This window comes from Microcaecilia unicolor, chromosome 1, assembly GCF_901765095.1.
Source record: "Microcaecilia unicolor chromosome 1, aMicUni1.1, whole genome shotgun sequence".
Classification (NCBI taxonomy): Eukaryota; Metazoa; Chordata; class Amphibia; order Gymnophiona; family Siphonopidae; genus Microcaecilia; species Microcaecilia unicolor.
The window spans coordinates 622,031,760-622,059,271 of record NC_044031.1 but is presented as its reverse complement, the minus strand read 5'-3'; the positions used below and the strand labels follow the sequence as shown (position 1 = coordinate 622,059,271).

The 27,512-nt window shown below is 44.9% G+C and overlaps 1 protein-coding gene across 4 annotated transcripts in view; it reads right to left on the bottom strand.

Moving 5' to 3' along the window:
- Positions 1-27,512, bottom strand: part of NRBP2 (nuclear receptor binding protein 2) — a 247,184-nt gene that overhangs the window by 182,681 nt on the left and 36,991 nt on the right. For 3 of the 4 annotated variants that reach the window (XM_030220357.1, XM_030220367.1, XM_030220360.1), the window contains exons 2-3: positions 24,639-24,761; positions 15,758-15,859 (exon numbers count right to left, since the gene is read on the bottom strand). In XM_030220357.1, coding sequence (XP_030076217.1) covers positions 15,758-15,859; positions 24,639-24,761 — 225 coding nt within the window. Of the gene's footprint in view, positions 1-15,757; positions 15,860-23,069; positions 23,247-24,638; positions 24,762-27,512 lie in introns of those variants that run through there. The other variant, XM_030220373.1, reaches the window with a different exon arrangement.

The following is a 27,512-nucleotide window of genomic DNA, read 5'->3' as shown; positions in this document are numbered from 1 at the left end:
GAGGGAAGTTTGTTGGTACTAGTAATGGAGAGAGATTGTTAAACCCAGCTCCAAGGGGAGTGTTTGTGGGAAAGTGTTGAGAGAAATGTTCCTGGTGAAATGTTGAATAACAGTAGGGGAGGAGTTTAGAGTTAATAAATTATGCTGTTGGGGATTGCAGGAGGTCTATGGTTGCCTCTACCCCTGCTGAGATCCTTGAGAAGATGGGGGGGGGGGGGTCCTGGATGGGTTCAGGAAACTAAGGCTGACCAAAGAGAAAGGTTTCTGCCAGTAAAGTATTGACCGTGAGGTGGAGGAGTGCTCCAGGTGGGAAGTAGGGGATCCCAGCCTGGAAGCAGGAACAGGAAACAGCCTGTTTGGAGCCAAAGGTGGTAGCCTGGAGAGGTACATCTTTTGGGAGAGGTGGACAGTCAGGGAGGTCTGATCCATAGTGGAGACTACTTGTTCCACCAGTGCTGCAGGCACAGCCCTAGGTTGTTTCACCCAGAAGGGATGAGTAAATGGACAGGAGGAGTTGTAAATCTGTACATACTGTAGGATCTACAAATTGAAATAGAGGATTTATACCATATTCCTGAGTTTGGCTCTGGACTTATTGTTTGCATCTGATACAAAGTTGGATTACAAATTGATTTGATCTAACTCTGAAAGGATTTTGAACTGCCTGTTGCTGAGAGATACAGTAAAGTTCCTTTTTGTTTGCATAAAAAACCTGGACTGGAGTCTTTCTTTGCATGAGAGTGGGAATCTACTTGTTTTCCTGAACTAACAGAGAAGAGTGTGCAGTGTGTGTACAGAGTAAGAGCCCCGGCTTAATATCCTAAGGCCTACCAGATTTTATCCAGTCCCGCCTGCGCCAGCTCAGTTTATGTGACCAAGAAAGTTCTTGGATTGGATAATCTTTGTGGCCCCGGTCTCGGGTGCCCCTGACCCGTGATGAGCTAGCTGGTGCCTAGATTTACAAGACGTATGAGGAGAGACTTGCGGACCTGAACATGTATACTCTGGAGGAAAGAAGAAACAGGGATGATATGATATAGACGTTCAAATATTTGAAAGGTATTAATCCGCAAACAAACCTTTTCCGGAGATGGGAAGACGGTAGAACGAGAGGGCATGAAATGAGATTGAAGGGGGGCAGACTCAAGAAGAATGTCAGGAAGTATTTTTTCATGGAGAGGGTGGTGGATGCTTGAAATGCCCTCCTGAGGGAGGTGGTGGAGATGAAAACGGTAACGGAATTCAAACATGCATGGGATAAACATAAAGGAATCCTGTGCAGAAGGAAGGGATCCTCAGGAGCTTAGCCTAGAATGGGTGGCAGAGCTGGTGGTTGGGAGGCGGGACTAGTGCTGGGCAGACTTATACGGTCTGTGCCGGGGCTGGTGGTTGGGCGGCGGGGATAGTGCTGGGCAGACTTATACGGTCTGTACAACAACCGGTGAAGTGCCTCGCGTCTGCTCTGCTGTAAAGCAGGCAAATCGACTCATCACGTCGGCCCTTCAATCACTGTGTCCCGCCCTCTGATGTAACTTCTTATTTCCACAAGGGCGGGACACAGTGATTGAAGGGCCGACGCGACGAGCCGATTTGCTTGCTTTACAGCAGAGCAGAGCAGACGCGAGGCGCTTCACCGTTTTTTTTTTTTAAGGCTGAGTACCGGGTGGCAGAAGAGGGTCGTCCGTCGTCCGTCGACAGAGCTGGTAGGCAGGTGGGGACTGCGGCGCTAGCGGAGCACCCCCCACCTGCTGACACCCGGGGTGGGGCGGACGTTGGTTAGGCAGGCCTGGAGGGAAAGTGGGTGGGCCTGGGCCCATCCAGGCCCACCCATGACTACACCCCTGATGCTCCCTTATGCTCCAGAAACAAGGAAGGACTGAACTTTTTGGAATCCACACCTGCATGACCCTGGCTCCTGTTGAACTCTCCTGTGCTGACTTGGACCTAAATTGCCAAACACATGAATTTACTACCTCTTGACCGACAGATAACTGGGGCAATGGTTAGTCCAAAGGGAGAGAGAGCCTGAATGCCGAATTCTGAATCTGAAAATATCTGGTGGTAACCCTTGGAAGAACTTGCCTTCCTGAGAACTACCTGAGAAGAGGTCTGCCATTCTGCATGGGGACCCCAAGAACAGATAGATTCAGCCCTATTTTTAGCCCCAAACCCTGAAGCTCATTGAGCAGCCTAACATTGCTCCCAAGGCCTGGGAGTGAGGAGGAGAGCCAGGATTTAATAACACAGCTGGAAGGGAAACAGGAAACTAACGCAGAAAACACACTTCATTTGAGACATAATGCACTCCTTGCCACCCATACTTCTCCCATTATCTTCCATCACCTCTTCCTACTGCTACTGTGCTACTCTTTTGGGCTCACATAAGAACATAAGCATTGCCATACTGGGACAGTCTGAAGATCCATCAAGCCCTGAATCCTGTTTCCAACAGTGGCCAATCCAGGCTACAAGTACCTGGCAAGAACCCAAACCAATATAATACATTCTATGCTGCTTATCCTAGAAATAAGCAGTGGATTTTCCCCAAGTCCATCGTAATAATGGCTTATGAACTTTTCTTTAAGGAAATTATCTAAACTTTTAAAAACCCTATAAAGGTAACTCCTCCTGTCCATTCAAGTTTGTGTTTTACAACCTCAATTCCTTTGCTTAAGCTTGATCTTCTTCTACAACACCAGCTGTTCTTTACCCCTCCCAGAGGCTGATAATAATCCAAGGCTGCTCCTGAATTCCCTGATCACAATCCACTTCCCTCAGGTAGAGACCCTTTAGGCTGTCCTTCTTTCAGTGCTGCACTCCTTGAGCTGCAACCTGACCTTGAACAGGCTTCCCCTGTCCTGGTTCCTGCTTTCTGGCTGGGCTCCCCTTACCCACCCTAAGCTCTCTCACCTTCACAGTTGCCACTGACAGGGGCAGCAACTACTCCTTAATTCAGCCTGAGTTTATATTAGGCACTTTAGGCTTCCAGGGGTGATTTGGGAAATTATAGACCGGTAAGCCTGACGTCAGTACCAGGCAAAATAGTGGAAACTATTATAAAGAATAAAATTACAGAACACTTAGACAGATATGGTTTAATGGGACATAGCACGGGTTCAGCCAAGAGAAGTCTTACCTCACCAATTTGCTTCATTTCTTTGAAGGTGTGAACAAACATACAGATAAAAATGAGCCAGTTGATGTAATGTATCTAGATTTTCAGAAAGCTTTCCTCGCAGCAGCGTAGCCAGACCTGCCATTTTGGGCGGGCCCCGCATTAACCTGGGTGGGCTGTTCCCAACCCCACCCTTACACAGTAATTTTAAAATATTGCCTCCCCCCCCCCCCCCCGGCATTTTCTTCTGTCTCCCTCGGCCTACCTTGGCAGCGCTTTCTCCCTTCGCCATCCCATAATGGTGCATGGTGCATTAAGTTGCAAAATAGCTTCTCGGGAGAGTTGCAGCAAACCAGAATCAGCCAAGTAATCAGCTATAAATGGCAACCCTTCATTATCCTCTGTTGTATACATGACACTAAAGTGGCGGTAAAAGAGCTCCGCTATTTCAGTTGTTTTAGTAGTCAAGTGTCTCTCAGGGGATTTGAGTATCACAATATGAAGAGAGCCCTGCCCTACTTTAGTTAAATGCACCAACAATGTCCCCGGCTTATTCCTGAATCTGTAAAACTTTGTCTGTAATTTTTAGCTATAAGCTATAAAGTTCTACTTCTGGTATTGCTGCACTATTTCCCATCCCCCATCTCTCTTTTCCTATCAACCACAAAAGGAATTTCTGGCTGGTCACCATTGCTAAGGCAACTCAGATACCTGGTATATCCTGTTACAAAAGTAATTTACTGAGAAGAAATATGGCAAGGACACCAATTGCAAGCTTCCAGCACATATGAAAGACCCTATTACAAGTCTCCAGCATGTATGCAACACAAATAATTGGTCCAGGGTAGAGGAGAGCTGGATGCTCACCACAGCCTATAAAACCACGCTGCAGACAAAGAAACTGGAAAACTAGGCATGTTTGGAAATGGTCTGTTTTTCCTGAAGGGGTGCTCTCCTCCCTTCGTAGAAACTCTTTCTTTCGTTCTCAAACGTATTAGATTTTGTTATAACTTGAAACTGATATCTGATGCTGTGCTGGTGGATGAGTAAAGACTTTTAATTCTCTCTAATTCCTGTTGAATTTTTTGCCTGTAAAATTTTGTAAGATGTATAGAGAATAGCAAACCAAATGCGCAACTTGTATTTCCAATATTACATCACTTTCAGAGCCCGTTCGTGGAGAATTTAAGGCCACTTGCGTTGTGATCAAAGATTCTTTGAATGTTTCCCAGAACAATAAAACATCCTCTTTGTGCTGTTTATTATTAGTTACAAAATCTGCCACTTTAGCACAAAGATAAGTTCGAAACTCCTCATTAGTGTACAAGTATGAAAGAAAATGCCACAAACTATTTCTCACTTTGCCAAGGTCAGTTTCCAATTCTAGCCAAATCATATTGTGGTCAGAGACCACCAAGGGACCAATGTCTGCTTCAATATCCTGAGAAAAGAAAGATTCAGAGACAAAATTATAATCAATGCGAGATATTGTTCTGTGTGCTCTTGACAAGTGCATGTAATCTCTGACCCCTGGATTTAGAGCTCGCCAGGGATCCACCAGCATCACTGAGGAGCAAAGAAAAGGTAAACCCTTAGAGGGGCCCAAATCTACTTCACCCTGGGACCGATCAAGTTGTGGGTCCATTACTTGGTTAAAATCTCCCACCATTACCAAAGGCAAAGATGGGTCTTGTAGGCCTAACTGCACTAGAGATTTGAAAAAAGCATGTTCATAGGTGATCAGGGCATAAACTGTTAAAAGATAAAAACCCTGTTCCTGCCATTTACCCCTGAGCAACACAAAACGTCCATAGAGATCTTTCTTTACGAATTGAATCATGCCATGCCAGTTTTTATTAGAAAGGACCACTACGCCCCCCTTTCTATGATTAGTAGAAGACTAAAACACTTCGCCCACTCACTCCCTCTCTAGTTCTGGTGTTCCTGGACTGTTAATTTTGTCTCTTGTTAACATGATATATTCACCCCTTGACGTTTTAAGTGTGTTAATATTTTACTCCGTTTTATCATGGAGGTAATGCCAGATACATTCCAAGATGGGAGCTTTAGTTTAGAACGTTGACACCAAGGGCTATCCAATATATGATATCAGTACCCAATCTGAATCTCAATCCCCGGGTTCCCAGCCCTCACCCAAGGAGCATGACTTTCAAGCACAGTAAGTCCAAAAGAACACAAACCCAAAGTAAACCTTTTAGAGACAGTCGAGACACTATAACCCCCCATCCATAAAATCTCTCCCCCAAACCCCCCCAAACCCCACAACTTCCACCCTAAAGAAGCTATATAACAAATCTCCCCCGAACATTGTAAGGGAAAGGTGCTAGTCACATGGCCAGTGCTCAGCTGCATCCCCCTCCCACTCACCCCAAGTAAACCACAACAACATCATAAAACAAATCTGTTGAGCATAATAATTGTCCATATGTACCAGGCTCAATCTGTCGATATAAAACTAACCAAAACGAAGTGAAACTGTTGAGTTTGTGTGCAGATACCTAGGCTGTAGCTAAGTACTTTCAAATTGCTAAACCATAGTAATGTCCCCAATTCTGCTTCTCAAGTATTAGCTGCCAATTGGTTGATCCATTCTGCTACTTGTTTGGCGTTGAAGACTGACCACTGACCTCCAGAATAGATTTTTTAAATGATTGGGTAGATCAGCATAAAATGGATATTGCATTCGCATAGTTTTGCACACAGCAGGGTGAATACTTTGCGTTTCTCCAAGAAACCTACAGAATAATCTTTGAAACTTTTAATCGGTAGGTCCTCAAATGCAATATCTTCTCTTTTGTGTTTATAGTGGCATAGGATGCCTTCTTTCTGAGGATAAAGATGAAAGTGTGCTACAATAGGACAAGTTCTGTGCTCTCCCTCGTGCTTACGGCCTACACGATGGGCAATCTCAAGTTGGATCTTACATACTGAAGCCACTTGAGGAAATGTCTGATAACCTTTTTGTCAAACTATCCAAGACCACCGAATCTGAAATTGTCTCTGGAAATCCAATAAAGCACAGGTTCTCCCTCCGTAATGCGCAGGTTCTCTTTCTGTGCTCTGTTTTCAAGATCTTCAAGTTTTTCCAATTGCTGGCGAACAAGGCGCATCAGGGACTCGAACTCTTATTCCTTGTGTTTCACAATGTCTTTGAGGTCTGACATATGAACCTCTAATTCTTCAGTACGAGTGTTGTTGCATACTCAAAATCTGCTCCGAGAGGCGAGTAAATTTAGAATCCAGTGTGTGTACTAGGAGTCCATGATCTCACCCATAAGCACTTCACCTGATGGCCAAGGAAAGGCAGGGGATGGATCCACTATCTTGTCTTCCCCTGATTTCCCTCTATCAGTACCTTTTCTCAGAGGTTTTGCTGCCATCTTGTTGCTAGATTTAGCCAAAAACTTGTTCATAGAATCTCCACACATTCAGTTGATATAGTTTTGAAGGATATGCTCCGAAGATATGGGGTGATATGGGGGGGGGGGGGGGAACTGAACAGCTCAGGTTACCATAACATGTCCTGCTCACAGCATCACGTGATCTCTCCTTTGTGATTTATTTTGTTTTTCAGCTGCAGACACCCAGAACCAGTCTCTAGAAAAGGTAAGTTTGACTAAATTTAAGTGACTTCTCAATGTCCTTTCCTTTGCCGTATATGGAGGAGCAGAAATCTTAATTTTGGTATCTCCTTGTGCTTCTTTTCTTCACCTTGCTTGACAGTTGGAGCTCAGGTTCTTTTCTTCCAGCTTTAGAACCTACTGCCTCACACTTAGTAAAAAAAAAAAGACTTTCCTGTCTAACATCAGGAACAGCCCTAGCTGATGCATAGAGATTACTGGGGCTTTCTAGCTGAGAAAATAAACAACTTGGTCTCTCCATAAGGGTGCAACCTCCAACACTGTCACGCTAGCAAATCATGCATAGCACACCAGTTGTTTTACTTCAGGCCCAACCTTAAGCCTTGTAGACCAGTTTCCCTTGGGACTTAACTGGGGCTAATCTTTTAAATAAACCTGTTTCACACAGTCACACAATTGGTTTCTCTCCCTCAGTCTTAATTACAAAACTTTCAAACAGCATACAAGTAATAAGAAATCAGTTTTCAGATTTTTCTTGAACAAATCCCACACCTTTCACTTCCAGCTCACTTTACCTTCACTCAGTACTTAAACACATTTGAAGAAAACACCAACTTTCAAACACTTTTTGGCTCAGAAATCTATCACACAGTCAGAGCTCTCTCACAAATGTTCGCACTCTTCATTGCTTTCAGCCCCTCTCCCCAGGGTTGCCAGGTGGAAAATTTTTTTCCAGCCCACTGGAGCCCAAAAAACAGCCCAAAAACCGCCCAAACACAAACCCCGCCCCTGACACCCCCACCCCCGCGTCATCACCCCCGCCCCCGCCGTCATAAACCCCGCCCCCGCCGTCACCGGCCCCGCCTCCCACGTCACCGGCCCCGCCTCCCCGTCATCGGCCCCGCCTCTTACGTCATCGGCCCCGCCTCCCCGTCATCGGCCCCGCCTCCCCGTCATCGGCCCCGCCTCCCACGTCATCGGCCCCGCCTCCCACGTCACTAACCCCGCCCAAAACGTCATTAACCCCACCCAAAAACGTCACTAACCCCGCCCCCCCGCGGCCGAAAAAACCGCCCGAAGCACAAAAACCAGCCCAAAAAACCGCAACCCGCCGCGGGCAAAAATTTCCCGCGGCGGGTCGCGGAAAACCGCCCAATTGGGCGGTAAAACCGCCCACCTGGCAACACTGCCTCTCCCCACTCCCAGGCAAGCTGTTGCTAAGGGAGACAGTGACTCTGATGGCATCAACAGCCTCTGCTAGCCAATCAGGTCTCAGATCACAGAATGTTTTGAAGCATGGACCCTAACTGAACTTTCCACAATCTTCATTTTGAAAGAGAATTTCTCCATAGAGAATACAAAAGTTGAATTTTTAATAAAAAAATACCACAGAAATTACTATGAAATTTGCTTAAAATGTCCTATAATCATTAGTGCCTGATATCGAACCACACATACTATTCTTTTTTCATACATTTTAACACAGATTTAAGGACGTTCACATATTTTTGTCATAAATAACTGTCAAAACCCCCATAAAACCAGGAGAAGTCCATTCTTAATAAAATTCTGCATTGCCCCATGCACACCCCGGAGTGAAGCCTGCTCAAAAACACCAACTTTAAAGCTCAGAACTGGCCCAAATTAAAACCTTCTGGTCTGACCACAAAAATGATTTTTTCCCCAAAATCTTCAGAGTACTAGCCCACCTAAAGAAGAAGTTGTCAGGAATCCATAACTTCCATTATATTTCAACAAAAATCAATCCTTTAAGCCCTGGCCCACCCCCCCTCCTGCACACACACATACATACACACATTTTAAAAATAAACAATTTCTTGGGCCACCAGACCCCTTAACTGGTCCCCAGAATGGTCCTCACTCGATCTCCACCACTGGTCTGGGTCTTGGACCCTCTGCGGTAGCAGGAAAACACTGCGATTTATGGAACCCTGCCGGGGCAACTCTAAAATCTAGGTCCCAGCTTCACTTAGGGCCTAGTGCTGGCCCAGTAGCACTATCATGCATTCGTGAAAACCCATGCATGCTCGTGTTGGGAGAAGTTGCGGATAGTGTGACTCCCCTCCAGAGACCCCAAACTGCCTCCAGAGCCACCGTGGACATCTCCACTGGCCACCAATGCCAACGGGCAGCCTAGAGACCCCAGGTAAATTATTCATAATTTAACCCACAGGGTTACATTACCACTAAAAACTTTGTTTTGCTTTATTTAATTTGAGATGAAGACACTGCTTAGCTCTGTACATCATTCAAGACAGTATAGCAAATGTGCAGAAAGAATAAAGTTGCCAAAATTTCCACTAGCCCAATTCTTTGACTAATATTAAAATTAATATTGTCTTTATCCTTAATAAATGAAAAGTACAATGTGGTATCATCCGCATAAGAAAACCACTTAATACCTTTTCCTTCCATGAAAAAACCCAATGTAGACATCAACACATTAAACAGTGCAGGCAAAAGGGGTGACCCTTGAGGGACACCACTAACCACCTGCCACTCATCAGATCTCTCTTTTTGCATCCACACACTATAAAACCTACACCCCTCAGCCAATCCAGCACATGGCCTCCAATTCCAAAAGAACTCAAAAGTTCTAGGAGAATCTGATGATCCACCGCATTAAATACCCTGGATAGGTCATACTGCATTACCATCACCAAACTCAAATAGTTCTTAAATTCACCAATTAATGGACCCAGCAATTTCTGAACTACAGCTCTTTCTAAACCCCGACTGATTCAAATATAACAAACCAAAATGTTCTAAACAATCTGTAAGTTGAGTTGCTACAATGCCTTCTAATATCTTTGCATAAAATGGAGTTGAAGCCACAGACCTGATAGTTAACTGCTGCACCTAAGTCACCATTCTGATTCTTTGGTATAAGTGTAAGAATAATTTTTCCCAGTTGTTCTGGAAATACACCATTTACCAAGGAGTTCATAACCCATCTCAATCCAATTTTCATATAATTCTCTGATAGATTCTTCAATAGATAAACTGGACAAACATCAAGTTGGCAATGGGACCTTTTATATTTCAACAAAAGTTTTCTAACTTCTGTCTCTGAAACAGGTAAAAATTCAGATCAATATCATCAGCACAAAAAAGTTAAACGAAATATTTATTGGGCTAGCACAAATTCAAACTGCCCGACATAGGCTGTGTTTCACCCACATCAGGGCAGTGTCAGGGGCTCTAAATGATGGCAACGGAAAATACTGCCACTATGGTATGACTAAAATATCCTGAAGATGGCAGCGTCAGCTTGAGAAACACACAGAGTCTCTGCATACAACGTTGTTTGAATTTATACTATCCTAATAAATATTTGGTTTGATTTTTTTTGGTCTGCTTTGTTTGTGCCATCACTTTTGGAGTTTGCAGATCGTTTGTGCTGTTGTTTCCTGGGACAATATCTGTCAGCTACACATTTCAATCTCTACTGCTTCACAGTCACCATACTATAGACAATTTGCTCATATTCAACAAAATCATATGATTTACTTTCAATCTCCAATCTCACATCCTCTACTTTTTTCTTAGAATAATGAGCTTACATATCTACAGTTGGAGTAACTGCTGAGACCGCTGTCAATTCTTGTGCATCTTTCTCTCTGTCCACAGCCTGTCTCGCCATAGCTTGTCACCTTCCCTCATCATTCCACTCCCTACTGCCACTTTCTTCCCTCTCAAGTCTCTTTCCTCTTCTCATTCTTTCTTGACTCTTCCCTTCACTGCTGATCCCTTCCTCTGAGCCCTGTCTCTCTCAGACCCATACAAACCCTCCCCTAGTGTTCTCCTAGTCTCTGTGCCTCTCTTCCTATGTGGCATCTATGTCGCCTCTCTCAGGTTCTCTCCCTGTTACAGTCTATTAATCTGTGTCCCCATGGCCGCTTTAACCATGCAAACAGCCTTGGGCAAACTTTATAGATGGGCCCCCTGTACTTTTTTCAGGTTGCCTCTCCTCCTGTCATGCACCTAGTGAATACTGAATACCTCCCAAGGCACAATCATCTTTACATTGTTTACTTTGTCATGTCAAACTGTCAAGCCTCTCAAGACTTGTTAACTGTGAAGTCTCAATATCTTGAAGTATAACCTTGGCACACCAGAACACACCTGAAGTCTCTTTCTTTTCTGAAGTTTCCTTTATTGATTAAATTCAGATAATTTACTCATAGTCAGATGTTCAGAAGTGTTGCCCCAGGGCACAGAGACTCCGTAATTCTGAGAGCTATATCAGTGGTTGGAGGTAGAAATCTGAGGAGAGGCAGCTTTATTGCAGAGGTGAAAGAATAGTCGAACAGGTAGAAGTATCTCAGAGCTGGGTGACTGGAGAGTGCAATATCTCATTAGGAAGATATATTCAAGATAAAAAACCAAGTTCGTTCCAATGAGATTTAGCAGGACGAGTGCTGTCTGAAGCAAGATGGAGAATGCCTCATGGAGAGAGAGAGAGAGAGGGAGGGGAGGAGGAGGTAAAGACCAATGGGGACAGAGCCTGCCACCAGGTGGCAAGGGTGGTCCCAGAGGACAGCCCTTGATTGGAGAGAAAGGTCGTACCTGGCTGATCTCTCAGGACAGCGATAGTAAGAATGACCAGGAAATGATAGCAGGTAGACAAAGGAGCCAAGCTTGGCTGAGAAAGAGAGGAGGTCTGGGCAGCCGCACAAACCAATGGTAACAGTTCTTATACAGACAGACAAGTGTGGCTGGATTGCCTGTGAACTACATTACACACAATGCATTGCTCACGTATCTTTGCAGTAGGAACTGCAGCAATGAAGATCCTTAGAAGTGAGAATGACAGTAAAGGCATTAAACACATTTTAGGGTCACATTATAAACTAGTGCAAGGCTGTCAGAGGACAGAACACAAACATCTTGGGATAGAAAAGCACCCAACCAGAAAGTGCCAAACAGCCAGGATAAACATTAAGCATTGCACGTACCCCTGTGCAGGAGTGAAGTATAGGGTCTATGCATGATGGGACACAATCTCAATATAAACCCTGCAAATCCAGTTCTGGAAAACATCCATTGCATTTACAAAACTCCTCCATTAATTGGGTGCAGAGATAGGATCTTTGTCTTAATTCCTTAGCATCCAAAAAACTAATTCAGTGTCTGATGCTACTTTAATAAGGGCAGAATTATTTAATCAGTGTTGGTATGTGATGTGAATGTTATTTGATAGGGATGCTTGTCATTATTGCGGTCTGATTTTATATTGTGATAACACTGTTATGATGTCTTGGTGTGATTTGTTTTTTTAATCTGTTATTTAAATGTATTACTTGATGCATTATTTCTTATATTTTACTGTACCCTGCCAAGTATTGAGGATAAGAGAATTAGAAATAATTTAAATAAACCAATAATAAATAAATAAATAAATAAATAAACCAAACAACATCTACATAAGATACTCAGAAGGTATATAACAAATCTTCCATACCAAAACAGTACTAGCTGCCAGGACTGAAACAGCAACAAGTTTGTTACCAAACATGCTAGAACATGGGTGAACCTCCTACCAGAACCGAGAACAAGCTGGACTGCTGCAAACCCCTTTACCTTGGCCACAAAGAATGAACATGGAAACAAATTAAAAACAGAAATATTCAAACAAACAAAAACTGAAACGGAAACACAGAGAGCCAGACTATGAGTCATGCACTAATGGAAAAAGAGAAACAGCTAGACATTTCTTCCTTTCCCTTTACAAAATACAAAAGCAGAGCAGTGAGCATTTCCCAAACCTGGCACAATCCAAACCATAAACATTGAAAATACAATTTTTAATTTTCTTCTTTTGTAGTCTGGGTATTTTATTTTACAGATTGCAGATAAAGACCATATAGCCTATCCAGTCAGCCCATCCATACTAACTACTACTCTCTACTCTCCCTTCCTCTGTACTTCTCCCATGCTTTTTTGAATTAAGATACAGATCTCGTCTTCACCACCTTTGCTGGGAAGACATTCCACACATCTACACTCTTTCCGTAAAGAAGTATTTTCTTAGATTACTCTGGAGTCTGTCCTCTTTCACCCTCATCCTATGTCCCCTCATTCCAGAGCTTCATTTCAGTTGAAAGAGACTTTCCTCCTGTAAATTTATGCCACAGAGGTATCTGAACATATCTATCATATCTCCCCCTCCCCTGCCTTTCTTCTAAAGTATATATATTGAGATCTCTAAGTCTATCCCCATATGCTGTATTACGAAGAACACTGACCATTTTAGTGGCTCCGGTCTTTATTTATGTTCTTTCACATGGTCTCGTTTTAATTTCTTCTTTCCTCTCCTGTCTTCCTTTCCTTTCTATATCTGACTCTGAGGACAGAGTTTGTGAATGTGGAGGTGGGGAGGGGAATCTCAGGGGGCTCTGCTGTCTTCTGGGCGGGGGGGGGGGGGGAAGCTTTTGGTTTTGATATCAACTGAAACCAAGCAGCAAATTTTGGTAGCAGATTCAGCTTCAATCGCCTTCTATTCCAGTTGTGGCCTCAACAATGACCTTTGTAGAGGCAGAGATCATTTCCTGTGCAGAGGAAGGGATCACTTCTTGTGTAGAAGCATGGTTCTCCCTATGCACTCCAGCATTCCTCGGCTCTAGCCAAACCTCAGGCTATTTTTCTGGATCAGCAGATTCTTTAAACTGAAGTCTCTCTCCTGACCAGTCCACATGAGTCCTCCAGCCTCCATCATGACCTGGGCCAAGTCACTATCTCCCATTGCCTCAGGTACCCCAGACATATTGTAACCTTTTACTTATCGCCACTGCACAGCTGTGTAAATCCAATAATGCAACAAAAATGATAAGTAGTATTATGTCACAGCCACTACAGCCAGGTTTAATTTAACTCTATTATTATTACTGCTATTATTAATAAGTGATGTGGATTTCTGAACCCCAAATGCTTGACTCTGCTCTGTTACTACTACTACTAATCATTTCTATAGCGCTATTAGACTTATGCAGCACTGTACATATTATATGCAGCTACTTTCTCTGACCCTAGAGGGCTCATAATCTAAGTTTTGGTACCTGGGACAATGGAGGGTTAAGTGACTTAACCAGACAGTGCCACTGAATATGCCCTCTAGCCACTCATGGCGAAACCAGATAGTTTAGGGGTGGTCCGGGGTAGAGTTAGGGCACAGCAGAAGCTTAGCTGGTTAGCAACGATTTTCAGACCGCTAACTGGCTGAACAACTGCATAAAGTTAGGACAGGCTTTATGCAGGGTAGTTAACTGAGCACCAGTCTGAATATGCCCGGTTAACTTCTGGGTCCTGGCTAAATATGGTGCCACACCCCTCCGGAAGTACACAGCCCTCTTTCTGATCCCCCTCCCAATCTCCCACCCCCTGAAGTACACGGCTTCCCCTTCCAATCCCTCCTTTCTCCCTCTCCCACCCCCTGATCAGACCAGAATACCCATTCAACTGAAGTACCACGAGGCTGCCACTAGACGTAGCAGCAGCCATTTTCTATAGGCAGCTGCAAGGGCTGGAGCAATTGGGGTTCTCTCCTTCCCCCTTTACCCCACTGGACCACCAGGGACTTCGGGTAGGGGGGGCTATCCTGAGCGTGTGTGTTGGGAATGTTTTGGGAAGAAGTATGGAGCAGGAGGAGGCTGGAATGGGGGAGGGTCTTACCTGTTGGGGAGGTGAGGAGGGAGGATATTATCTCAGTAGGGGAGGGCACAGTGGGAGGGAGGGATCAATACCACTTTAATGTTATGTGGGTCCCAGCCAAATACAGATTGGGACCTGAATAAGGCACTATCTCTACTTCAGGAAGCAGGTGAAAGCCTGGCTCTTCTCCCAAGCCTTTAATACACAGGGTGACTGACTATACACTCATTCTGCACCTGGACTAGCTTGCAACACACACTGTGACTTAGATCAGTTCCATATCGCTTGCTTAACTATACAACGAGCTTGCCTTGACTTTAACTAACCATCAAATTATCTCAACTGACTCTGTGCTACGCATCTTGTTTCCATCACATATCTGTCCTTGGCCCCTCGGCTATATGTTAAGCCATATTGTAGAAAATCTTTAGCATCATATCTATGTTAGTTGACTGCTGTAATGCACGCTTATTAGGTGTATCATTAGTATTAAGATAATATTGTATTATGTATCTAGTGTTTGAATTCCAGTGCTGTTAAATGTGTACATTTTTTATACTATTTCATGGTGGTTCTATTATTATGTTTCAATTTACTGTTTTCAAGTTTACCTCATTTATTGTATTTATGTTTATTCTTGGTTATTTTACTATTGTTATGCTGTTAAAAAACATAAGTTTTACCTAAGCTCTAAAGGCTAAGCGATAAGCAATTCTACTGTCCAGACATGGCCCGGAACTGAATATCCAGGGCTAATTCTGCCTGTAGCGGTTATCATGTAAAAAAACGCTGACTGCCATGAGCTGATTATCAACTGGGACAAACTTATGGGGCTTACGCTGAGGAACAAAAGCACTACTTTCAGAGCAAGGTACACGGATGCTCTCTCTTACCCTGACAGATGCTTCACAGTCACCAACATATCCAGCTCCAATGCACACACTTGGGCCGGTCCCAGTTTTGAACTTACATCCCACAGCAATGTGGGATTTGCAGTCCCCAGTTCTGCAGGTCCCATAATGCAAGAGGATGGGAGGGACAGAAATCCACAGTTGGATTACAGTGTCTCCTGGAAGAAAGTAACTTAGTAGCTCTGATCTCCTGGGAGGGTTTGTAAGACAGAGTATACCAGCACACTCTTACTCAGGCCAAAGTCCTCACCAAAGAAATTTATAGTCAAGAAGGAGTGTAATCACAACACAGCATAAAGTGTTTATAATAAAACATTAATATTTCACAATCAAATCAGTTACTCATCACAATAAAGTCATCATTTACCTTAGGTTTCTTCAACTGATTTATAATACAGGATATGCTACTGCTCTCTCACCCTGACAGGTGTCTAGGAATGTTTATAGCAGTCTCTTACCCTGGCAGATGTCTCTCGTAAGTCCAGCCAGTATTTGTGAAACTTGACAATGTTCGGGTGATCAAGAACCATCAGGTTGTCAAACATTGTCCTGATCTTCTCCTGCAAGTAATGAAGAGGGGAATGAGAGGAGATCAGAGACACGAGAGAGTGACATATCTAGAGAGAGGTGATGAGGGAAGAGAAACTGACCCTAACTGAAGAGGAAGGATGCATACAAGAGAGCTGCCACTGATTTGGGTAAGTCACTTCACCCTCCAGTCCAATGTAGCCTTCTACCTCCTGTACATAACTCTAATTCATCTTGAGCTCAGATTGGGCAAGGTAGATTAAGAGACCAACTGAATTTTGGTTTGGGCTTCAGCACCGAAACTGGCCCATAATCCATAATTGGCCATGCTTCAGTTTTGGCCAAAAATGCAAGCATTTGCTCCTGCCCATGCCATTTCCAATCTGAAAATGGCTACTGCAACCTCCCACAGCAGTCTTGCCAGCCATTTTGACTGCGGAGCTGGCGGGGGTAGGAACAACTCAGTATTGCTGGGTGAGGGAGGGAGAAGTTGATGGGCAGAGAGGGGATGGGTTTTCTGCTGTGGTGGGGGAGACTGGCTTCGGTTCCGGCTAAAACCAAGTGGCAAATTTCAGCTGAAGATTTGGTTTCAACCAAAACCAAAAGCCCTGCTTTTGGTTGCTCTCTAAGGTAGATTAATTAAATCTAGAATGACATGGGAAAGCGCGGGGTACAAATGTAACAAAAAAAAAAATATGTGCCATGCTGGATAGACCAATGGCCCAGTGTTTCTCACAATGACTAGTCCAGGTCACTTGGAAGATCTTATTCCCAGACATAGGAGGTGGTGATTCTTCACAACTACCCCGTTAATAGCTGTTAAAAGAACTTATCCAAACCCTTTTGAAACTGTACTTTGACCACATTCTCTAGCTTAATTGTGCAACTGACTGAAAACAAAGAGTTTAGTAAACTTGTTGTAAATCTTCTATTTGTAAGTTTCATGGTTTGAATGCATTATGAGAGGGAGAACAGCCATATTTTCTTGTTCTACACCATTCTGGATTTTATAAACCTCAATTATATCTTTCCCTCAGCCATCTCTTTTCTAAGCTGAGGAGTCCTAACCTCTTAAGCCTTTCCTTATATGAGAGGAGCTTCATTCCTTAATCATTTTCATTGCCCTTCTCTGTACCTTTTCTAATTCTGCTGTATCTTTTTTGAGATGCGGTGACCAGAACCGCACACAGAACTCAAGGTGTGGTCGAACCATGGAGTGATACACATACATTATAATATTCTTTGTTTTATTCTCTACTCTTTTCCTAATGATTCCTAACATTCTGGTTGCTTTTTCACTGCTGCTGCACACTGAGTCCAGGATTTCAACATATTTGTTGTGGTAAGTAATTACTGCCAAGTATCCACCCTGCCTTATTTGTCAAAAATACTTGAACATAATGGTTAAAGCCAAGTCCAGGATCATAAGTAAGTACATAAGTATTGTAATACTGGAACAGATTGAAGGCCCATCAAGCCCAGCATCCAGTTTCCAAAAGTGGCCAATCCAGGTGACAAGTACCTGGCAAGATCCCAAAACAGTACATTTCATGCTGCTTATCCTAGAAATAAGCAGTGAATTTTCCCCAAGTCCACTTTAATAATGGTTTATGGACTTTTCCTTTAGGAAACCAGCCAAACCTTTTTAAAACCCTGCTAAGCTAACTGCTTTTACTACATTCTCTGGCAACGAATTCCAGAGTTTAATTACACGTTAAGTGAAGAAGTATTTTCTCAGATTTGTTTTAAATTTGCTACTTTGTAGCTTCATTGTGACCCCCCTAGTCCTAGTATTTTTGGAAAGAGTAAACAAACGATTCACGTCTACCCATTCCACTCCACTCATTATTTCATAGACCTCTATCATATTTCCCCTCAGCCATTTTTTCTCCAAGCTAAAGAGCCCTAGCTTCTTTAGTTTTTCCTCATAGGGAAGTTGTCCCATCCCCTTATCATTTTTCTTGCCTTTCTCTGTACCTTTTCTAATTCCACTATATCTTTTTTGAGATATAGTGACCAGAACTGAACACAATATTCAAGGTGAAGTCGCACCATGGAGCGATACAAAGGCATTATAATGTCCTCATTTTTGTTTTCCATTCCTTTCCTAATAATACCTAACATTCTATTTGCTTTCTTGGCTGCCTCCGCCGCAGACTGAGCAGAGGATTTCAACATATCATCAATGATGATGCCTAGATCCCTTTCCTGTTTGGTGACTCCTAATATGGAACCTTGCATTACGTAGCTATAATGCGGGTTCCTCTTTCCTACATGCATCACTTTGCACCAGGGGCGTATCTGGACTTCAGCGGTAGGGGGGGCCAGAGCCGAGGTGAGGGGGCACATTTTAGTCCCCCCCTGGCACCACCGACCCCCCCCCCCCGGCGCCATTGCCGCCACCCCCCGCCATTGCCGCCACCCCCTGCCGCCGCCAGCACCACCTCCAACAAGTTTGACCCCCCCCTCGACCCGCCCGCCATCCGTCGCCGTCTGTACCTTTGCTGGCGGGGGACCCCAACCCCCGCCAGCCAAAGTCTTCTTCCTGCGTTTGGTTTCTTCTGAGTCTGATGTCCTGCTGCACGTACAACGTGCAGGACGTCAGACTCACAGAAACAGAACGAAGCCTTGCGATCTGCAGGGCTTCGTTCTGTTTGTATGAGTCTGACGTCCTGCACATTGTACGTGCAGCAGGACGTCAGACTCAGAAGAAACCAAACGCAGGAAGAAGACTTTGGCTGGCGGAGGTTGGGGTTCCCCGCCAGCAAAGGTACAGACGGCGACGGCAGGTTGGCGGTGGGGGGGGGGGGGGGTTGAGAGGGGTGTCGGTAGGGGGGTCCAGGGCCAAATTTACGGGGGCCCAGGTCCCCGTGACTCCCTAGCAGCTACGCCCCTGCTTTGCACTTGCTCACATTAAACGTCATCTGCCATTTAGATGCCCAGTCTTGTAAGGTCCTCTTGTAATTTTTTACAATCCTCTTGTGATTTACCAACTTTGAATAAATTTAATTACCTCACTAGGTTCTCCCATCTCTAGATCATTTATAAATATGTTAAAAAGCAGCGGTCCCCAGCACAGACCCCTGGGGAACCCCACTATCTACCCTTCTTCATTGAGAATACTGACCATTTAACCCTACCCTCTGTTTTTTTTATCTTTGAAACAATTTTTAATCCACAATAGGACACTACCTCCTATATCATGACTCTCCAATTTCCTCTGGAGGTACTTTGTTAAATGCCTTTTGAAAATCCAGATACAAAATATCGACCGGCTCACCTTTATCCACATGTCTGTTCACCCCTTCAAAGAAATGTAATAGATTGGTGAGGCAAGATTTCCCTTCACTAAATCCATGTTGGCTTTGTCTCATTAATCCATGCTTTTGAATAGGCTCTGTAATTTTGTTCTTTATAATAATCTCTACCATTTTGCCCGGCACCGATATCAAGCTCACCAGTCTATAATTTCCTGGATCTGCTCTGGAACCTTTTTAAAAAATCTGCGTTACATTGCCCACCCTCCAATCTTCTGGTACCATGCTTGATTTTAAAGATAAATTACATATTACTAACAATAGTTTTGCAAATTCCCATTTTTCAATTCTACCAGTACTCTGGGATGAATACCATCTGGTCCAGGAGATTTGCTACTCTTCAGTTTGTCAAATTGTGCCATTACATCCTCCATTTATTAAACAGTAAGTTGAGATTCAGAAAAGGATTTAGATTTACCTGCTTTGCTTAACAGAATTTGCTTGGAAGCTGAGGGGAGGGTGGGGGAGAGGAAGAATGCTCCACTTGTATTTTTACACCTCGCTGGGCTTTTGGTCATGTCGGGACTCACAGAAGTTGAGAGGCCCGTTCCCACATATGAGTCTTCTGAGTCAGGGGTTGCCGGTTTGGTCCAAATTGTCTCTCGAGGCACACAGTGCCAGTAAGAGGGATAAATTAGCTGGAAAGCTAGTCATGTCCTCAGAAATAAGAGTGAAGCTGCTAACAGCCCACAGCTCTAAGGAGGAAAGGACTGGAAGCTGGAGAACAGTGAATCTGTGGTGTGTTGATTCTTAATTGCTGTGGGGTGGAAAGCACTGGGGAACTCGGAGACATAAGTCTTATGAATAGTAATGCTATAAGGAGCCACATAGATTCAGGTGGCAAGTACACTGGTATTCTAGTCCTTTCTGTGTGTATGGGAACAGATATCTGCATAAATATTATCTGGATAAGCACTGTCATATAAATACATGCATATCTTCAATACTGCAGACTTTGCAGTTGGGTTTCACATGGGTGGAGTCGGGGCAGGCATGGGCAGGGCACACACAAGGCATAACTCATAGAATTTTATAAGTTATATGTGTCTCTCTCCATCTAGTGCAAAGCATTTACAGCAGCTCTATGGCTGGCTAACTGCTTGTGCATAAACACGTACACATGTCTATATCCACTTACATTGGTGCTCTATACAGGATGTAAATGCCTACTCTATAGGTTAGGCTCTAAACAGGCTCTTACATAGTACACCTGTACGGTCCATCCGGTCTGCCCAACAAGGCAACCAGAGTTGAATCTGGCATTCTGCACAGGTTTCACTTCCTCCAGTGGCATAGCCAGAAGGCAATTTTTGGGTGGGCCAACAGGTTGGATGGATGGGCACTAGAGAAACACCTGCCACCTGATATGCCCTGTCCACGCCCCTACTCCTACCGCACACCTACCCCCACTCACAATAACTTCAATGGGAGTAGCAGTGCTGGCTTCATTGAGAGCTAGGGGAAATATAAAAGGGCGTACTCTTCATCCTCCACTGAGCCACGGTCCACCAACACACATATGCTTCCCCTAAATATGCCCTAAATATTACAGTGGGGCCCTAAAATATCAATACATCTATCATGAAAACTGAACAAGCCAAAGTACTATAGAATACTACATACAAAATTGATGCTAACAGAATACTTTGGTCACACACACAGAACACAAATGCCAAACACAGAACAAGTGACCACAAGCCATAAACAAATTAAATCAAAATCCCATGAGGCCAGACCTTGCATTTAGCACAGCACAGAGAAATACAAAGAGATGCATTTTCTCCTATACTGTGAAAAATATGATAGCACATGCAAGAGAGAGTGTTAGGGGAGGTACAACTAGGGCAACTGCGTTTAGCCCCCTAGCCAGAGAGAACTCATAGGCCAGCTGGAAGCTGAAGAAGGTACAGCCTGTTAGTAAGCCTTGGGGTCCCCTCCTAAATATCTGCCTTGGGCCCCAGCTCTGGCAGGATGTACATTTCAAATCTGACATATTCTAGTCATAAAATAGAAAAATAAAATTCTTTTTTCTACCTTTTGTTGTCTGCTCATTTTATTTTTCAAGTCATGTTGGTCTACATCCTTCTCTTAACTCACTCACCAAGGTCTCATGTCCATTTGATAGTTCTACTCTCTCTCTCTCCATGCCCACTATCCATCTTCTTCCATCTCTGTACCTCTATCTTCCTCCATGTTTGGTATCTCCCTTTCTCTGTGTCCCTATATTTCTCTGCCCAGCTTCTCCCCTCTCTTCGTCCCCAGTGCCAATACATCTCTACCCTTTCTGACCGTACCCCATCCAGCTTCTCTCCCTCTCACTCCCTCCCCTTTCCAGCATCTGGTTTGGTTGCTTCATTCCCTGCCTGCCCACCCACCCACACTGCCCTCCCTTCCTCCCTTATGCTGTAAGTTTAGTATTTGTTCCCTTTTCCTTCATCTCCTTGGTCTGGTATCTCTGTTTCCCTTCCCTCCCTCCTTGTGCTGTACCAGCAATTCTCTCCCTTCCCTCCAGTTCTCCTCTCCCTCTTCCTCCCACGTCCAGCAGCTCTCTCCCTTCCATACAGTCCCTTCTTCCTCTTCCTCCCTTGTCCAGCAGCTCTCCAACCCCTTCCTCCTCTTCCTCCCATGTCCAGCATCTCTCTCCCTTCCATCCAGATCCCCTCCTCCTTTTCCTCCCACCTCCAGCAACTCTCTCCCTTCCATTTACATCCCCTCCTCCTCTTCCTCCCACATTCAGTAGCTCTCTCCCTTCCCTCCAATCCCCTTCCTCCCGCAAATCCAACTCCGGCAAAACTATCCCTTCCCTTCAGCTCCCCCCCACCCATCCTCCCCCCAAAAGTCCAGCACTTACTTTAGTTCTGCCTTCCTGATCCTGCCCCAACCCAACAACCCTCACTGTCGCTGCCTTTTCTCCCGCGGCTCCGGGTACGGCTATCCGGGAGGAAGCGTTCATCGTTGCCTGCGTGCCTGCCCTGAAATTCTTTTTCTCCCCATGCTCCGCTGCCTCGGTCCCTGCATTCTTTTTTTCACCTGTCGCGCAGCGCTGACATTCACACAGTCAGCTCTGCTCCCCTTTGCCGCGTCCATCTGGCCCTCTCTAATGCACTTCCTGTTTATGTAGGGCCAGATGGACGCAGCAGGGGGGAGTGGAGCTGCCTGTGTGAATGGCAACGCTGCACGACAGGTGAAAAAAAGAATGCAGGGACCGAGGCAGTGGAGCCTGGGGAGAAGAACAATTTCAGGGCAGGCAGGCAACGCTGAACGCTGCCTTCCGGACGGCCGTACCTGGAGCCGCGGGAGAAAAGGCAGCAACAGTGAGCGAGGGATGTTGGATGGGCGGGCCTGGAGGGAAAGTGGCTGGGCCCGGGCCCATCCATGCCTGCCCGTGGCTACACCCCTGATTTCTTTATGATTTAAACTCTGGTATACTTAATCTCTCTCTCTTCCTGTAAATTTTGGGGTGCAGACCGTAGAAGTCTGACCGGACCTGGTCCTACTTCCCAACTACTAGAGTTGCCATTGAAGCCCATTCCAGCCTTGATCCTGATCTGTTTTTGCCAATTATGGGACCCAGACCACAGAAGTTCGCCTGGCATTTGGTCTCATTTCCCAACTTCTGAAGCTGCCATCAAAGCTCACTCTAGTTAAGAGGTCATTTACGTTTTGGTTTATATGGATTCTATCCTTTTTCTATATAGTGAACTTCTGTGTGTATCCCACGTATTCTTGAATTCTGTCACAGTTTTTGTCTTCACCACCTCCCGTGGGAGGGCATTCCAGCCATCCACCACCCTTTCTGTGAAATTGCTCCAGAGTCTCCCACCCTGCAACTTCAACTCATGACCTCTAGTTCTGCCGCTCCCCCCCCCCTCTCTGAAAAAAGATTAGTTTGCACATGAATACCTTTTAAGTATTTGTATCATACCCTTCCATCCCTTCTTTGTAGAACTGTCCTCAAAGAGTGGAGCGAGGTCAGCTGGAGCACAAAGTAATTCTACTATCTACCTGGAGCGGAGGAGTGAAAACCTGGGCCCAGCCTCTGCCACAAAGCCTTAATGTTACAAAAGAGATGTGGTGATGAGTAGAGCAATCGCTAACCATCCTGAGAGAGACAAAAGACAGGCGGGTGTAACAGTTATTGAGAGAGAGAAAGAGAGGGGGGGAGGGGGGAGAAGGAGGACTGAGACTCTAGAAGGGAGCACAGCTCAGAACAGGCTGACATTTTCTAATACTGTGGGAATCTCTAATATGTTATGCAACTACTTTACTTTGTAATTCAAAGCTGCCGAGAGACACAGCCAGGCCCGTGACAGAACTATATTGCCACATGCCGCCGCTCCCTCCTGCCCCTTACCTTTCTGTCTTTGCCTGCAAGAGGGGGCCAGCAAGCCTTTTTTTCTGCCTGCCTGCTTCCACGGTCTGTCCTCTCCTGCTCATGTTCGTGCCGGGAGTCAGGAACCAGATGACTGTATTAACGCAATATCGCGCTAATGCAGTCATCTGGGTCCTGGGCGGCACACAGGAGCAGCAGAGAGGACAGACCCAGAAGCAGGCAGGCAGGAAGAAGCTTGCCCCCCCCCCCCCCCCCCCACCCTCCAATCTCTCATGCCTTTGTCACTGTACTTATTTTGGGATTTTATTATGCATTGTAGCATCTTTCTGTTTTTCCTTTTCTAAGTGTTATTTTTTAATCTGCCTATCTAAGATACAGTGATGTGAAAAAGCCCCACCCCTTTCTGATTTCCCCCATTATTGAATCTGTCACACTGAATGGCTTCTGATGTTTAAACAAAATGTAATATTAGACAAAGAGAACCTGAGTAAACAGATAAATTTTTAAAATATTATGATATATATTTAAGAAACAACCCCCCCCCCACACTTTTACAAAGCTGAGCTAGTGGCTGCCGAGTGGCAATGCTGACACAGTCTATTCAAAGTGAACACGCCATTATTGCACTGGCAGCCGCTAGCGTGGTTTTGTAAAAAGGGGAAAGGGAGTTTCTTATGCAATAATAGGGGAAATGAGGAGGGGGCAAAAGCTTTCATGCCACAGTATCTCTCTGGTTGCCACCTATTACAGCTGCAGCCTGCCTCTCACAGCCTGTGAATCTCTCTAATTCTCAGGACTCCCTTCTCTCTCCTCCTGGTCAATAGCAGGGGATGTTCAGGCCACTCCAAACTTGAAGGCAACCAAAGACCCCCAAGGGCATAACTTTAGCTTTATCCCCTTCCAAACTCCTCCCCCCTGTCACTCTTCAGTACCAGAGCACTACTTCTCTGTATTTTATTTCAAAACTACTTCCCATGGGCTGGGCCTCCTCCCACCCGGGGACATCCTACCACTCCAGCCCTCTGACATGGACCTTGTTCCCCCCCAGGGCTCTGGAAAAAATCCATCACTGTAGTAATACCCATTACCTGGGGTATTACGTTCGTTTATAGCCCACCTATTAACTACTCTTGGGACACTACTCCGGTCACTTTTGGTTACCTCATGAGCCTTAAAAATCTTCTTGTCTGTGAACTGCAGCTCGTTCCACACCACTTCCACCCCTTCCTCGGTGTCCATGGCAAGGTAGGTGCTTTCGATGCTTGGCATACTTCCCTGGTTCACCTGCATTGCAAGAAAAAAAGAGACATCTGATGAACCACAACGGATGGGGACTGGTGTGCAGAGTACAATTAGACAATCATTTTCTCTCTCTCATCTTGTCCTTGTCATAAATCAGCGATGATCTATGACTGTAGCTAAATATCACAGATATCTGGGAGGAGCTACCACATTAACACTTCCCTTATGTCCCCTGGAACTGAACTGAATCCACAATCTCATTTCACCTAAGCTCTCTTAGCTGGAACTTGGACAGGAAGGGATTTTGGATTTAGCTCATGCCTTTTTTCAATGATATCTCAAGATGCCTTACATTCAGGTACACTAGGCGTTTCCCTGTTCCCAAAGTGATGCGCATTGGGAAGAATAATCCGAATCATATTTATCTGATGCTAGGGTCCACCTTAGGAGTCAGCACTCAAGAAAAAGATCTAGGTGCCATTGTAGACAATATGCTGAAATCTTCTGCCTGCTGTGCAGCAGCGGCGGTCAAAAAAGAAAACAGGATGCTAGGAATTATTAGGGAAGGGATGCAAAATAATACCTCTGTATCGCCCCATGAGTATTGTGTTCAGTTCTGGTCGCTGTATCTCAAAAAAGATATAGCAGAATTAGAAAAGGTTCAAAGAAGAGTGACCAACTCCTCCCATATGAGGAAACGCTAAACATGGAAACATAGAAATATGACGGCAGATAAAGGTCAAATGGCCCATCCAGTCTGCCCATCCTCCATAACCATTAACTCCTCCTTTTCCTAAGGGATCCCACATGCTTGTCCCATGCTTTCTTAAAATCTGACATAGTCCTCCTCTCCACAACCTCCACCGGGAGGCCATTCCACGCTTCCACCACCCTTTCCGTAAATGAATACTTTCTTAGCTTCCTCCTAAGCCTATTTCCTCTTAACGTCATCGTATGCTCCCTCATTCCAGAGTTTTCCTTCATTTGAAAAAGGCTCTCTTCCTGTACATTAATGCCCCTGAGATATTTAAATGTTTCTATCATATCTCTTCTTTCCCTTCTCTCTTCCAGTGTATATACATGCTGAGGTTCATAAGCCTGTTCTTATATGTTTTATGTCCAAGGCCACTTACCAATTTTGTAGCTCCTCTCGACCAACTCCATCATTTTATATTTTCCCATAGGTGTGATCTCCAGAATTGCATATTACTCTAAATGGGGCCTCATCAGAGACTTATAAAAGGGCACCATCATCTCTGGTGCGGCCCCATTTAGAGTACTGTTTGCAATTCTAACCTAACCTAAAGAGGTTAGGGTTCTTCAGCTTGGAAAAGAGATGGCTGAGGAGGGATATGATTGAGGTCTATAAAATCATGAGTGGTGTAGAAGTGAGTCAATTTTTCACTCTTTCAAAAAATACACTCGATGAAATTACATAAAAAAAACTTTTAAAACAAATAGGAGAAAATATTTTTTCACTCGAAGAACAGTTAAGCTCTGGAACTTGCTGCCAGAGGATGTGGTAACAACGGTTAGCGTATCTTGGTTTAAAAAAAAGGTTTATACAGAGTTCTGGAGGAAAAATCCATAGTCTTATTGAGATAGATATGGGGAAGCCACCGCTTGCCCTGGGATTGGTAGCATGGAATGTTGCTTCTAACTGGGTTTCTACCAGGTACTAGTGACCTAGATCGGCTACTGTTGGAAGCAGGATACTGGGATGGATGGGCCATTGGTCTGACCCAGTATGGCTATTCTTATGTCATCCTTTTGACAATAGAGGGTTAAGTGATTTGCCAAAAATCACAAGGCGCCATAAAGGGATTTAAACCAAGTTTCCCTGGCTCTTAGCCCGCTGCTCTAACCATTAGGCCATTCCTCCATTCATGTGTTGTTCTGTTATATACAGGTTATATTTTATTTGTTGGGATTTATTTACCACCTTTATGAAGAGATTCACTCAAGGTGGTGTAGACAGCAGGGAAGAACCTTTCAGGCTTATTTTCGAAAGAGAAGGGCGCCCATCTTTCGACACAAATCACAAGATGGGTGTCCTTCTCACAGGGTCGCCCAAATCGGCATAATCGAAAGCCGATTTTGGGCTTCCTCAACTGCTTTCTGTCGCGGGGACGACCAAAGTTCACGGGGGCATGTCGGAGGCATAGTGAAGGCAGGGCGTGCCTAACACACAGGCGTCCTCAACCGATAATGGAAAAAAGAAGGGCGTCCCTAACGAACACTTGGACGACTTTACCTGGTCCTTTTTTTCTTATGACCAAGCCACAAAAATGTGCCCTAAATGACCAGATCATCACCGGAGGGAATCGGGGATGACCTCCCCTTACTCCCCCAGTGGTCACTAACCCCCTCCCACCCCCAAAAAAATAAATTTTAAAACATTTTTTGCCAGCCTCAAATGTCATACCCAGCTCCATGACAGCAGTATTCAGGTCCCTGTAGCAGTTTTAGTGGGTGCAGTGCACTTCAGGCAGGTGGACCCAGGCCCATCCCCCCTACCTGTTACACTTGTGGTGGTAAATGTGAGCCCTTCAAAACCCACCACACACCCACTGTGCCCATATGTAGGTGCCCCCCTTCACCCCTTAGGGCTATGGTAGTGGTGTACAGTTGTGGGGAGTTGGTTTTGGTGGGGGGGGGATTGGGGGGGGCTGAGCACACAAGGTAAGGGAGCTATGCACCTGGGAGCAATTTCTGAAGTCCACTGCAGTGCCCCCTAGCGTGCCCTGTTGGTGTCCTGGCATGTCAGGGGGACCAGTGCACTACAAATGCTGG